The sequence below is a fragment of the Echinops telfairi genome, unplaced genomic scaffold (assembly GCF_000313985.2).
Source record: "Echinops telfairi isolate 266 unplaced genomic scaffold, ASM31398v2 ScPeMD7_7472;HRSCAF=8510, whole genome shotgun sequence".
Classification (NCBI taxonomy): Eukaryota; Metazoa; Chordata; class Mammalia; order Afrosoricida; family Tenrecidae; genus Echinops; species Echinops telfairi.
Genome location: NW_022111376.1, coordinates 1163255 through 1177717, shown reverse-complemented (window position 1 = coordinate 1177717; position 14463 = coordinate 1163255). Strand labels below are relative to the sequence as shown.

Genomic DNA, 14463 nt, shown 5'->3' with positions numbered 1-14463 from the left:
AACAAGTTCTTTTCCTCTAGAAAACTACATCTTAACAAGAAACAAACAAACAAACAATCCAATAAAAAAATGGGCACAAAATATGAATAGACAATTTACCAAAGACAAAATCCAGGCAGCCAACAACCATGTAAAGAAATGTTCATGAGAGGGGAGGAGGAAGGGAGGGGGAGGGGAAAAAAGGAAAATGAGCTGATTCCGGGAACCCAAGAGGAAAGCGAATTTTGGGAATGATGAGGGCAACAAATGTATAGATGTGCTTTACATAATTGATCTATGTATTGTGATGAATTGTATGAGCCCCAATAAATTGATTTAAAAAAAAAAGCAAAAAAGCAAGAAAAAAACAAAAACAAAATTATAACTGCACTAACATTAAATAGGAGGATAATTCTCTAGGAATACATGAGAGAGTACTGTTCAAATAAACTGAATCAAGCTACCCATAGTTTTATAGGTCAATCTACCTCTGCCTCTTAAATCCTGAATTTGAGAAATAAATATATAAGAAAAAAAAGAAATGTTCATAATCATTAGCAATAAGAGAAATACAATAAAAAAAAATGAGATATCATGCTTACACTTTGGGCAAAATTCAACAAAACAGAAAATAACCAATACTGGAGAGGATGCCGAGAGGGAGGAATGCTTTGATGTTGCTGGTGGGACTGTAGAACTGTACGACCACTGTGGCCATCGGTATGGCACATCCTCAAACAAATCCCAATCCAAGTGCTTTATGACCCAGCGGTGTCTCTACTGGGTACACACCCTAAAGAAATCACACAGCACTAACAGACATATGCACGCCTTTGTTCATCGCAGCAATGAGATCATGGCCCAAACATGGAAACAAACATAAAGAGGAATGGATAAACAAGCTCTGATACATTCATACTATGGAATATTATGCATCAAAAAAACCCCCGACAACTATCTTAAATGCCACCAGACAGGAGTAAAACTATAAGAACACTAGTATTGGCAAACTCAGTCAATATTACAAAGATATATATTTGGACAGTGTAAGATATGACAAAATAATAATAATTTATAAATTATCCAAGTGCTCATGAGGGAGAGGAGAGTGGGGAGGGCGGGGGAAAAATGAGCAGCTGATACCAAGGGGTCAAGTAGAAAACAAATGTTTTGAAAATGATGAGGGCAACAAATGTACAAATGTGCTTTACACAATGGAGGCATGTATGGATTGTGATAAGACTTGTGTGAGCCCCCAGTGAAATGATTTTTTAAAGAAAGACAAAGACAAAGAAACATGGATGCTACACCAGTGAATGGACAAGGTTTGGGTGACTATGAGGGGGTCAGGGATGTGGGCAGGAACAGGAAAGTGGAGGGAGGAGGGAGGACAAAAATGGAGGACTTCACACACACACACACACACACACACACACACACACACACAAATTACGTCATGAAACCCTCACCCTACAGAGTCCTTACCCCTTATATCTAAATATTGGTCTGAGGAGCTAACAAAAGAGTGAAAGGAAAACTGAAGTGGACTTGGACTCAAGTTCATTTCCAACTTATAAAAAACTGGGTAAGAGATTTGAACAGGTACTTCCTAAAGCAAGATATATACATGTACGTAACGACATGAAAAGATGCTCAACAGTATTAGTTAGCAGGTCACTGCAAGTTAAAGCCACAATGCAACCCCACTGCACAAATACTGGAGTGACTGTAGTGAAAAGGAGTGACCGTATCAAGTGCTGGAGAAGATGTGAAGCAACTAGAACTCCCGCACACTGCTGATGGGAGTGTAAAGTGGTACCACTGCTTTGGAAAAGTGTTTGGCAAAAATTCAAGCTGCCCCCATTGTAGTTATTGTGGGTCTTGAGTCAGCTCAGACTTACAGTGAGTCTGCTTGCAACAAAACAAAACCCTGCCCAGTCTTGTGCCAGCCTCCCAATTATTGCTCGGTTTGAGTCATTGTGGCAACCACTGTGTCATGCCATGCCATTGAATATCTTCCTCTTTTATGTTGACCCTCTACTTTAGCAAACAGCATGTTCTTCTCCACGGATCTCTGATGGCCCCATGGTTACGTATCTCAGCATGGTCCATGGTTCAAAACCACGGGTTGCTCTGCGGGAAAAAGATAAGGCTTCTGTACAACGAGAGGTTTACAGCCTCTATTCAAACTCTACCTAGAGTCATAGGAGTTGGAATCGGCTCAGGGCAGTGATTTGTCTATTTTTTAGATGTTCTTCTCCACAGTCTGGGCCCTCCTGATAACATGGCCAAAGTGCCTGAGATGAATTCTGCTTACTGCAGCCTTTGGACTGTACTTCTTCCAAGACAGATGTGTTGTGTTTTTTTCTGGCACTCCATGGAAATTTCAATATTCAACACCATAACTCAAATGCATCAAGTATTCTGCATTTTTACTTATTCATTGTCCAGCATTCACATCATATGAAGTGATTGAAAATAGCATTGTTTGGGTTAGGTGCACCCAAACAAAACAAAACAAAAAACACTGTCATCAAGTCGATGCTGATTCACAGTATGGTGAAATAATATAACTCTGATGTGCATGCTTCCCAATTTTTAACCATTCAGGATCCACCTGTTTTGCTCTAATGACTGCTTCTTGGTCCATGTACAGGTTCCACGTGAGCATACATGTTCTGGAATTTCCATTCTTCTCAATATTATCCATAGTTTGTTATGACCCACGTGGCCAAATGCTTTTGCATAGTCAATCTAACACAGGCAACCATCTTTCTGGGCTTCTCTGCTTGCAGCCAACAGCCATCTGGCTTCAGCAGTGATACCCTTCTTTCCGTGTCCTCTTCTGCATCTGATGCCAAGTTCTGGTTGTTCCTTATCAATGGACTGTTACAACCACTTTAAAATTGTCTTCATCAACATTCGGCTCTCACGTGATATTGATGATGCTGTTTGATAATTTCTGCATTTGTTAAGTCACCTTTCTTTGGGAACAGATAGGAATCTCTTAGAATCTGGTTGCCAGGTAGCAAATTTCTTGGCATAGTGCTTCTGGTTTTGAAATATTTTAATTGACGTTTCATCAATTCTTGGAATCTTATTTTCTGTCAGTGCCTTCAATACATCTTGGATTTCTTCCTTCAGTATCGTTGGTTCTTGATCATATGCTGCCTCTTGAAATGGTTGAATGTTGACAAATTCTTTTTGGCACAGAGACTGTATATTCGTTCCATCTTCTCTTGGCGCTTCCTGCAGCGTTCAACATTTTGCACATCAAGTGCTTCAATACTATAACATGAGGCTCTTAAAAATTTTCTTGACTTTTTTCAGCTTGAGAAATGCTGAACACATTCTTCCTGCTTGGTTTTCTAAACTCTGGTCGTTGCACACGGCATTAGAATAGTTTGTCTTCTCCGGCTGCTCGTCGGGGTTTTCTGTCCACCTCGTATTCCATCCTTTCTTCAGTTGGCTTTAGCTACTCTATGTTTAGAGCAAGTTGCTGAGCCTCTTCTGACAGCCCCTTGAGTCTGTTCTTTCTTCCGTTTTTCTAATGACCCTCTGCTGTCTTCACAAAGGATGGTCTGGATGACCTCCCACAGCTCATCGGGTCTCCTGTCACTAGTGTCCAGTGTGTCCAATCTGCCCTTGAGATGTTCCCAGAATTCTGGCGGAAGGTACGCAGGGTCATATTTTGATTCTCATGGACGGGTTTTAATTGACATATGCCTACATATCAGTAATTGATGGTCTGTTTCTCCGTCATCCCCAGCCTTGTTTGGGGTGGTAATATTAAAAATTTCCATGATCTTTTCCCACGGATACAGTCATTTTCATATTTGTGTATTCCATCTGGCCAAGGTCACCTATTTATTCTCTATGTTGTTGACAAACTGTATTTGCAATGAACACATTGTTGCCCTGGCAAATTCTGTCATGAGAGCTTCAGCCCCATTCCTATTGTCAAGGCCGTAGTTGTCCACTATGGACCTCTCCTTTTTGTTTCTAATTTTCACATTCCGATCATCAGTCTTTATCACTGCAGCTTGATTGCAGGTTTGCTCCTTTTAAGACTGAGGAAATTGGTGGAATTCAAATTTTCCTCATGGGCTCTGTTGTTTGGCATGTAAATTGGAATAGTAGTCATAGTCACTGATTTTCCTTGCAAGCGTACGGATACTATCCTATCACAGACAGCATTGTACTTCCAAAGAGGCCTAGAAATCTTTCTGATGGTGCCGTTCTTTTTGAATGTGTCATGCTTGGCACTGTGAAGCATCTGCTTGTCGGATTTGGTGCATCTTCGCTCACTAATGCCCGTGATACTCATTTGTAGGCATCACATTTCATTTGTGACATCTTTCAATTTTCCTAGATTCAAACTCCATACATTCCGTGTTTCAATGATCAATGGATATGGGCGGCTCTTTGTTCTGATTTAAAAAAATCATTTTATTGGGGGCTCACGACCCACATGAAGGTCCCTGTCGTCGCTGGGCCTTCTCCAGGTCATGCAATGACGGGACTCCAGGAAGTTGGCTTTTACGTGCCTTTCCATCCGATGAACTCATCTTGCTGCATTATATCAAACAATGCTCTGAGGAAGTTGTCACTGGCCAATATTTTTAGGAGATCATCGGGCCCTTGCCCCTAGTCTCTCTTAGTCTGGATGTACCACTGAAACCTAACCAGCCCTGGTGACCCTGCTGGTATTGGCACTAATGATGATATGGCTTCCAGTAACACCGCAACATGGAAATGGCCAGAACTAACTGATGAGTAGTGGGCACCTATCATATGACACAGACATCCCAACCCTATGTATTTACCTGAGAGAATGAAAACATATAGCTATACAAAGAATTGTATCGACATTGTCCAGCAATTTTATTTACAAGAGTGAAAAACTGGCAACAGCTCAAATCTCCTGGAGTTGCTTCCCATTGTACACCCAGACAATAGAAAGGAACGCACTAGTGTGACACAAAACAGTATGGATGCATCTCTACAGAGTTTGGCTGAGGGAAAGAAACCAGACAAGGTACACGCTATGCGATTCCATTTATAGAAGATTCTCTAAAATGCAAACTGTCCTGTCACAAAGCAGATCGGTGACTGCAGAGAAAGGCTGTCAAGAGACCAAAGTTAAGCTTCTGAGGCGAGAACAATCTTTTGTGGCTTGAGTGGGGTGGCGGTTGCATATGTATACATGGTTTGTCAGAAGTTCTTGAACTGTTCACTGAAAATGGGTACGTTGCATTGTATGTAATTGTATCCCAATCGAGTTGATTAAAGTAGGAAAAGTGGACAAGAAGAATAGAACAAAAGAAAACAAATGGCATTATGCAGAGGTTGCAGACATGGAACTGACAAAGTTAAGGATGTGCCCAGGTGAGGAAAGGTTTGGGAGAGAGCGGAATGTTCGTGTGGATTTTGCAATCACACGTACACACAAAATGATGGCAGGAGTGGTATTGGAGAGAGTGACAGTGATGCAGGAGCTGAAATTTGCAGGGAATAAGGGGGCGTGGACCTGCGTTTGGCAGAGAGTTTGGACAAAGATGGCTGGTGGGTAGTATAGGCTGATGCTTTGAGATCCACCACTGATAGTCTACCGAATGGGGAAGGGAGATTGTCTGTCTACCGCAATCAGGAGCACGGACACCTACTTCGTTTTCAGGCTCAGTAGTAAGAGGAATGAGGGAAAAAAAGCAGCCCCTTCTTGAAAAACGTTATAGCTACTACCATGTTCTCATGGGAGAGGCACATTTTACATCTCAAGCTCAACAGCTCCCACACCGAATTAGTCACCATCTCTCAGCTGCTGGAATGACTGTCCTTTCTTTATGCATCACTTCTCCTCCAGTCCGGAGCCTAGAGTATAGAAGGAAAGGGGCGACGCCTTACATCTGTAGCAATATGAAGGTCACAGAAGCCCTGGGTACAATTACACTTTGGGGCAAATTTTCCATTCCCTTGCAGTGGGTGGTACTCATTCACTGCCAGCAAGTTGAGTCTGACTCAGAATCTATCCCTGTGAAATTCCAAGAGCAAATTTTTCATGGGAGTAGAAAACGTTATCTCCTTTGTCCTACAGGGGAGCAGCTAGTTTTCAAACTGCTGCCCATTGGGTTAGTAGCCCAGTGCGTAATTGACACCACCACCAGGGCTCCTGGTTGAAGCAGGAAATAATTTCTCTCTCTCTCTCTCTCTCTCTCTCTCTGTCGTTGTGTCAGGGAATGAAGAGGTATGGGAAGTGGCAACAGATCTTGGCAGCTGCATCTTTTAAAAATATGTTGTGTACCGAAGTCACACTAAGGAACCAATCAGACCTGGTATTAGTCGGTGGAAACATGATTTGGGTGGGAGACAGGAAAGAGAATGGAGTCTGATACTAGATGTAGCAGGAAGGGTGGAAGGCTTTGGGTAAAAACAAAAGCAATAACAGGGTGGATCACCTTTGGCAAAAGGAAGTCAGTGCAGTGTGGGGAAATACAGGAAAATGTTCCAGGAACATTGAAGAGGTTTTTTGTTTAGTTTTGAACTGTTGGTGTTATGCTTATTTTAAAGTGCCATCAGATAAAAATGTAGGGTTTAGATCCCATAGGCTAATTGATGAATTATCTAGGTATTGTTAAAATATCTTTCCAGGAGCCCTGGTGGCACAGTGGTTACTAACTGCAAGGTCAGCGGTTTGGAACCAGCTGCTTGGAGGGAGAGAGAGGAGGCTTTCTACTGCTGTAAAGAGTCGGATCTTAGGGGCCCACGGGGGCAGCTCTGTTCTGCCCTATCGGGTGGTTATCAGTTGCAATCAACTCTATGGCCGTGAGTTTGGTTTGCTGCGGCTGTTTTTCGTTTTCTGGTTAGTGTTTTTCAGCAAGGTCAGATGAGGCTCTGGTACAGATTTGACCGCCTCGGACGCCTGAGAGAGGAGTTGTTATGAGCTGGAACCAAGTCGCTGGCAGTGAGTTTGGGGTGAGTAGTTTGCCTGGTAAAGATAGGTTGTGCCATTGACCCAAATCCTCCTTTCTCTTAATGTTTTAAGTTTCCAAACATAAAAAGACAACAGACATAATAGCAGCTAGTATTTACGGAGTGTTTACTATATTCCCAACTACTATGCTTTGTACACATCCATGATCGTATTGAAAACTCACAGGGACCCTCCGCTCACTAGGAAATCAACCCAGGCTGGTTTACTCGAACACCCAGACCCCTAAACATTGCTTTCTCTCAGCGAATCATTTTGTTAGATTTATGACAGTTCTAAATGAGTTTGAAAATGGTCTGAACATTCATTTCTTCCATCTTTAGCATGCTGACATTTTTTGATAAAAATATTACATTCAAAAATATTTTGCCCATATGATTTGAGTGTTTGATAGAGAACTCTAACATGCCATTTAGTAATGAAAAACAGGTTAATATGATAAATTCTGCATTTAGAGAACAGGAAAATTTTATAAAATCCATTGTTCTTCGTTCTTGGAAATAAATCTTGCCCAAATCATTCAGGACTGAAAGGCAAGGCTTTTCTGAGTTGCGGGGAACACATGGTGGATGGGGTATAGATACGTAATTGTGACGGACAAGTACTTAATCTCTTGTAGGGAACCCGTCAGTGGTAGGGATAAGAAGCTATGGGAGAATTTTTGAGGCATAGCCAAATAGCTGGAGGAAATCATAGACATGTTTAGTATTTGGAAAGATATCACTTTGGATACAAATGAACGATCATTGGCAATTAGCAGTGCTTTTTATGTTTACCCATTAGCATTGTCACCCTTTGCAGTCCCTGTGCTCCTCCCAGCGTCACCAAGTACCCTCGATGAAACGTATACAGCAGCAGTTCTCAATCCGTGGGTCGCGACCCCTTTGGGGGTTGAACTACCCTTTCACAGGGGTCGCCCAATTCATAACAGTGGCAAAATGACAGTTATGAAGCAGCAATGAAAATAACTTTATGGTTGGGGGTCACCACAACATGAGGAACTGTATGAAAGGGTCGTGGCATGAGGAAGGTTGAGAACCACTGCTCTAGAGTTTTCCGTAACACATCCTAAGTGAAAGAAAACTAAAGTCTGGTTCGTAAAACTCTCAAGATTTTCCAGAAAATCTTTAATTTCATTGTTCTTTTTAGGCACTATTGAGTTAGTTCTGACTCATAGTAACCCTGTGTATGACAGACGGAAACACTGCCTGCACCTGCGGTATCCTCACAATTGTTGTCCTGTTTGAGCCCCTTGGTGCAGCCAGGGTCTCCATCCATCTCATCAAGGACCTTCTACTTTTTTGCTGCCCTTCTACTTTACCAAGCAGGATGTCTTTCTCCAGGGACTGGTCTTTCCTGAGAACATGGCCAAAGTACACGAGACAAAGACAAACTTTAAGGAGCAGACTTCTTCCAAGACAGGTCTGGTTGGGCTTTTGGTGGTAGTCAGTGGGAATTTCAATATTCTTCACCAACACCATAGTTCAAATACAGCGATTCTTCTTCCATCTTCCTTAGCCAAGGTCTACCTTTCACATGCAAATGGGATGATTGAAAATACCCTGGCTTGGGTGAGGTATACCTTAGTCCTCAAAGTAACAGGCTTGTTTTTCAACACTTTAAAAAGGTGTATGAATATTCTTGATCAGAATAAACCTATCAAGTCGAAAGCAAATGTTTTGAGAATGATGAGGGCAACAAATGTACAAATGTGCTTGGCACAATGGATGGATGTATGGATTGTGATAAGAGTTGTACGAGCCCCGATAAAATGATGTTAAAAAAATGAACCTATAGGGACAACAAGCAGAATAACAGTTTGGGGAGTGGGTTACAGTGGTGGTGGGGGTGAATAAAAGGGAGATGGTGTCAAGGAGTCCAGGAAGAAAAAGAATGTTTGGAAACTGATTGCGGTAGCAATTGTGCAATTCCGCTTGACGCGATTGAATTATGGGATGATATATGTATTAACTCCAAATTAATAATAAAATTTAAGAAATAAATAAAAGATTGGGTCCTAAAAAAAAAAAGAAAATATCAGAAAACTGTCAGGGGAGCGAGCCCCTAACAAATGATCACAGGCCCAGCAGGCACAATTGTACAGTGATAATATGTAAAGATTATAGTAAAGTCATAGAGAATAAGATAAATAAAAGAGAAAGTGAAATAAAGGATTCAGACACATTTCATAATAGCATGCTCACCTCAGTCACGCTTGGTGGTCCCCATGAGGATGTGGAAGGTGGGAATTGCAGGAGCGAGCGAGAGCGGTTTATTGCTAACCAAGGCTTATGTATCTTTTGGGGGTGTGCAAGCCCCTTAATTACAGGTAAAGACATACAACTCCAGAAGGGGTTGTACTATAGGTAATACAGTAATGAAAGGGGGACTCTCTAGGGGTGTACATGCAATAGGAAGGGGAGGGATTAAGGGTACACATGTGACAAGATGGGCAGATCCTAGATTCATGATGGCGGCCTAATCTTGATTGCCCTTGAGCTGGAGACGCTAAGCTTTCAGGGGAAGCAATCCACTGTCCCTTAACAGCAGGGAGTGAGCCCCACCTGTGGTAGGATAAACAATAGTGTCTGGTTGCTCTGGATGGCTGAATGCCTACAGGGAGAATATCTCTAAGCATCTGGTCCCACCATGTGCTGGCAAACAGCCTGTGGCATATCTTTGGGGGAGACAAAGCTGGGGAAAAGTCTTTTTGTATTAAGGTGACCAGATTTTAACATTGGTAAAGCCGGACACCATTGATAAACTCATATCCTGGAGAAATAGCCACATGGCAGCCAAAAACTGTATACCCTAGCTTGTCGTGCATTCTTTCCAAAAACCAGGACTTTTTAAAAACGCCGTGGGACACAGGAAAAATTGTTAAAAATCAGGACTGTCCTGCCAAAAGCGGGACGTCTGGTCACCTTATTTTATATCCCAAAGAAAACCACTCTGTGTTCATGTGGAACCTGTACATGGATCAAGAGCCTGTTGGGCAAACTGAGCAAGGGAACACTGCATGGTTGAAGATCAAGAAAGGTGTACGTCTGAGTTGTATCCTCTCACCACACTGGTTCAGTCTGTATGCTGAGCCAATTATCAGAGAAACTGGATCATATGAAGAAGAATGCGGCATCCGGATTGGAGGAAGGGTTATCATAACCTGGGATATGCAGAGGACGCAGCTTTGCCTGCTGAACATGAAGAGGACTTGAGGCACTTGCTGATGACGATCAAGGACAGCAGCCTTTGGTATTATCCATGGGTTATCTATGCCACCCGATACGTTTTTTTCCTAAAAGATTCCATCTCATGAAATTCTGGACATTTTTTACTAAAAGAATCCATCCAATTGAAAACAATTTAATAAGATTAGATAGGTATCGTAAGGGATTTAAATCCCATTTTTGCCATCAACTGGTGGATATGACCACGGACAAGGTTACTTATTTGTTCTTTGCTTTAGTTTCTGTGTCTATGAAATGGGATCAATAATAAACTGTGCAGCACGGTGACGACTGTATGATGAAATCAAACAAAGAAGATCCAAACTCACTGCCATCGAGTCGACTGTGCCTCACTGTGACAGGCTAGGGCAGGGTCGCATTCCCCTGCTGGGTTTCTGAGGTGGAAACTCTTTACAGAACTAGACAGCCTTGTCCTTTGCCCTCGGAACACCTAGTGGTTTGGAACTGCTGACGTTGTGGTGAGCAGCACACCCTGAAACCCACTACACTACCAGTGCAGACTTACTGAATGAGTACCAATTTCACCCAGAGAGTTCATTCAACAGATGTTCATTAAATGTAATTTGCTAACCTCTACTCTCCAAATTTCTACACAAAATAGAAGAAGTCTGTAAAGATGAATTACTATCACCAACTGTTTTGAAGAATTTGACTGAACTGAATGAACAGTTTAGAAATAAAAAAGAGTATGTTAGTTACCCATGCAAGGATGTTATCTTTTGTTTGGAATTGGGATAACTAAAACTCCAGATAGGGAATTAAGGCTCATTTATATCCTAAGTGTCTGAGTAACCACATATTTTTTTTGCTGGAATTTAGAGATAAGAAAAATATCTCTTATGACCCATAGTCCAGCAAACACTCACTTGGATTCCTTTGCTATATAGGAATGCAAATCTTTCTCTTATTATTTTGAAAAGGCAGAGTGATAATGTCTTTGTTGACTATATGTGATCAGTTGTGGAATAATGTGAAATGGCTGCAAAGACAGCACTTTGCCTACTAGGTATTTAACCTGATGCATGGTCACTCTGGCTCAGTTTATGTCTTTGTAAGCCATCAAGAGGCATACAGTTTGAGAGGCAAGTTATTTAAGCTTTTACTACCTTAGTATACCATATATGCTTGAGTATAAGCTGACCTGAGTATCAGCCGAGGCACCGAATTTTACCACAAAAACTGCATAAAAATGTGCTGAAAAACTTGGTTTATACACGAGTATGTACGCACTTACCCAGAAAATGCTGGTGATAATATTACCCTGATTACAGATGACTACAGCTACTACTACTAATAGTGATGATGATAATGACGATGTCCACGATGACAGTAACATGCCTCCTAAGTTGTTGTTAAGGATTAAAGGAGGCAATAGATGTAAATGTAAAATGGTAAAGTATTATATGACTGTTGTTTACTATTGTTATTATCCTGAACAGTGTTAATGGTCAATGAAAATATAAGGGAAAATAAACAATGATCTAGGAGACTATAGGATCCCTAGATAGAATAATCCATACCCCCAATTTTTTTTCTTGATGAACTAATTCAGAAACACATATTCATTTCTCCTGCTTTAGGGACTTTCCAGAGGGCTTTTCGAAAAACTTAAGCTAGGAGGGAAAAGCCCAAGGAAGATGAGAGAGGGCAGAATGTACCCGCAGACTCCTGAGCTGTTTGTCCAGTGAAGGAGAGCCATAGAAACTTCTGTTTCGACTATGTGTGGGAGAGAAGTTCTCAGGCTATTCTTGGTCTTTTAAAACCCTTCTCATACAATCCAGGTGGCTATAAACAGAAAAGTCCTTAAGAATCATCTTGCCAGCTCTTTATTGTATAAATGGAGAAACACATCGAGAGGGAGGAAGGGATGTGTCCCAGGTGGCTTAGGAAGCCACTGAGGCTATAACTTAGGTCCGTTGACGACCAACCAGTCTAGTGCTCTCTACCATGTCACCTTGCCTTTTCAGGAGAGCCATATTCCTGTTGTCACCCAAGAGCAGCCAGTCAACTAGGTACCCTTTCAGGATTCAAATTAGAGAAACAATTGCATGTTTTTTTCTGGTATCTCTAGCTCAAGCATTGGCATTAAAAAAACCCCACTAAGTCCCAGGTGAACACATCATGCATTCTGGAAGCTGTCACTATAGCTGGGAAACTTACCTTCACAAAGAGCTCAATTTCAGGATCTGCTTGCGTTCTGAGCCGCAGGCCTGCCATCCTTCTGTCGTACAGGCCCCTGCCTCGTGCACAATGCACAACACTCGCAGACTCTTTCGGTTTTATCCAGAGGCTCAAGTATTGTTAGTGCTTGAAAAGGAGAGTCCAGCTTGTAGTTGACTGAGTCACAGCTGGGAATAGTCTCTTGTCTAAAAAAGGTGGAGTCCAGAAAATTCTAGAGGCTTGAGAGCAGTTTTTGAATTCCTTTTCCTTTTTCCTCTTGACCTAACATCTGAATCAAGGAGGAGTCATAGGGGCGTGTGTAAATTGTCTGGGTAGAAGGGTGGGGGTGTTTCCAGAGACGCTTCAATGCCGTGAGTCAGCACTGGAGAAACACACACACACACACACACCCCACTGGCTTCTATATATCAAGCATACCAGATGTTTTCTAGATCCTCCCTTTGAATGCTGGGCTCCATGCCCAGAAAAGGGCCCTTTTTGCTGTTCCTGTAACCTGACAATAGCAAAAAACAAAGAAACACACACAGAAAAAACTCCTTCAGGAAAGAGCCAGAAATGATTTCAGGTTTGTCGTTGTAAAGGATGCTTATCCAATGATCCTGTCTCCGGGGGCAAACGAGTGTATGTCATCAAATGTCTCTAGCCCTAATTCTGCTGTTCACATAATCTGATTGCCCTTTGGGGTTGTGATTTTCACTTCCCTTCTATAACCAGGGAAGATTTGCTGGCGGTTTCTTTTGCCTACCCCATCTACTTCTTTATTTCTGGGGATCAGGGACTGGGAACCAATCAGTTCCTTGTTTTGGGGTGTGTGCACCAGGACCACAAGTAGTTCAAGGTCTCTTCTTGTCGACCCTGGGAGCAGCAGTAAAATGTCAATTTGCTATCCCTCCAAACTAATCCCTTGGTGTCACAGGGTATGTGACCTGCATTCGTGTGGACAGTACGTGTACCTGCCATTGGCCCAGGAAAAGATTTACAGGATCCAGAGGCTCTTCTTGACAAAATGCAGCCTGTGTCACACCTGCAGCTTGCACACAAGGAGGGGCTGATGCGGAGTGTGTGCGCTGGGTGTAGGACCTGACGATTTCCTAGAGGATCTTAAACGTGAGAGGGAAGTCATTCTACAAGTCTGTTGAGCGTGCCCTTGATGCTGAGTTTAGGGTGGGTTGTTGAGTAGGCCCTGGGGAATGCTTTCGGTGGCCATCTTTTTCACCATTCACTCACTCCAAAGACAGTCAACAGAAGCCTGTCCCGTGCCATGCTGCTCGTCCACTCACACATGTTGGCAGCATGGAAGGGAAACAGGAATCTACCTTTAAGCTTGCCAAGTCTAGGGCATGTTCATTCTTCCCCCCTTCCTATAGTGAATCAATACAGATTCTTGTCACTGTTACATCTTGAAAGTGTTTTGTGTTTTTTTTTTTAATCTATCCACTCAATGGGTTGATCCTGGGATTCATCAGTGGCCTGTCATCTGACCTGCTGACCTTGGGTTCATTCGCCTCTGCACACACAAGCCTGACCAGCTGACCTTGGATGCACCAGCCTCTACAGCTCTCTGAGTCAGGAGAAGCCTCCAGCCTAATGTCTGACCCACAGACTTGGAACCTGCTTACTTTTACAACTGTGTGAGCCATTTCCTTTGTATGAGTTCCTCTCTCTCTCTATCAGTGCCACTAGTTTTGCTTACCTACAGAACCTAGCCTAAGACATCCACCAACCACTAAAACCAATGATGAAGAAATTGAAGAATTCTACCAATGTCTTCAATCTGAAATTGCTCAAACATGCAATTAAGAAACATTGAAAAGTACTGGTGATTGGAATACAAAAATTGGAGACAAAGAGGCAGGATCTACAACCGGAAAATATGGTCTTGGTGATAGAAATGAAGCTGGAGATTTCACAAGAGAATTTTGCAGGACCAACGACTTCATCATTGTTTTTTCAACACTAGAGACAAGAGCATACACATACATGGACCTTGCCAGATGGAGTACACAGGAATCAAATCGACTACATCTGTGGGAAGAATGAATGGAGAAGCAAAATAGCAGCCAAAAT

General features: G+C 42.3%; 1 protein-coding gene across 1 annotated transcript in view; it reads right to left on the bottom strand.

Annotated features, from left to right (window-relative positions):
- Positions 1-12593, bottom strand: part of CLIC2 (chloride intracellular channel 2) — a 42396-nt gene extending 29803 nt beyond the window's left edge. The window contains exon 1 of the mRNA XM_030889020.2: positions 12376-12593. Within this exon, the coding sequence (XP_030744880.2) occupies positions 12376-12432 (57 nt within the window). The 5' untranslated portion in view covers positions 12433-12593. The remainder of the gene's footprint in view (positions 1-12375) is intronic.
- Between the last annotated feature and the right edge of the window lie 1870 nt (positions 12594-14463).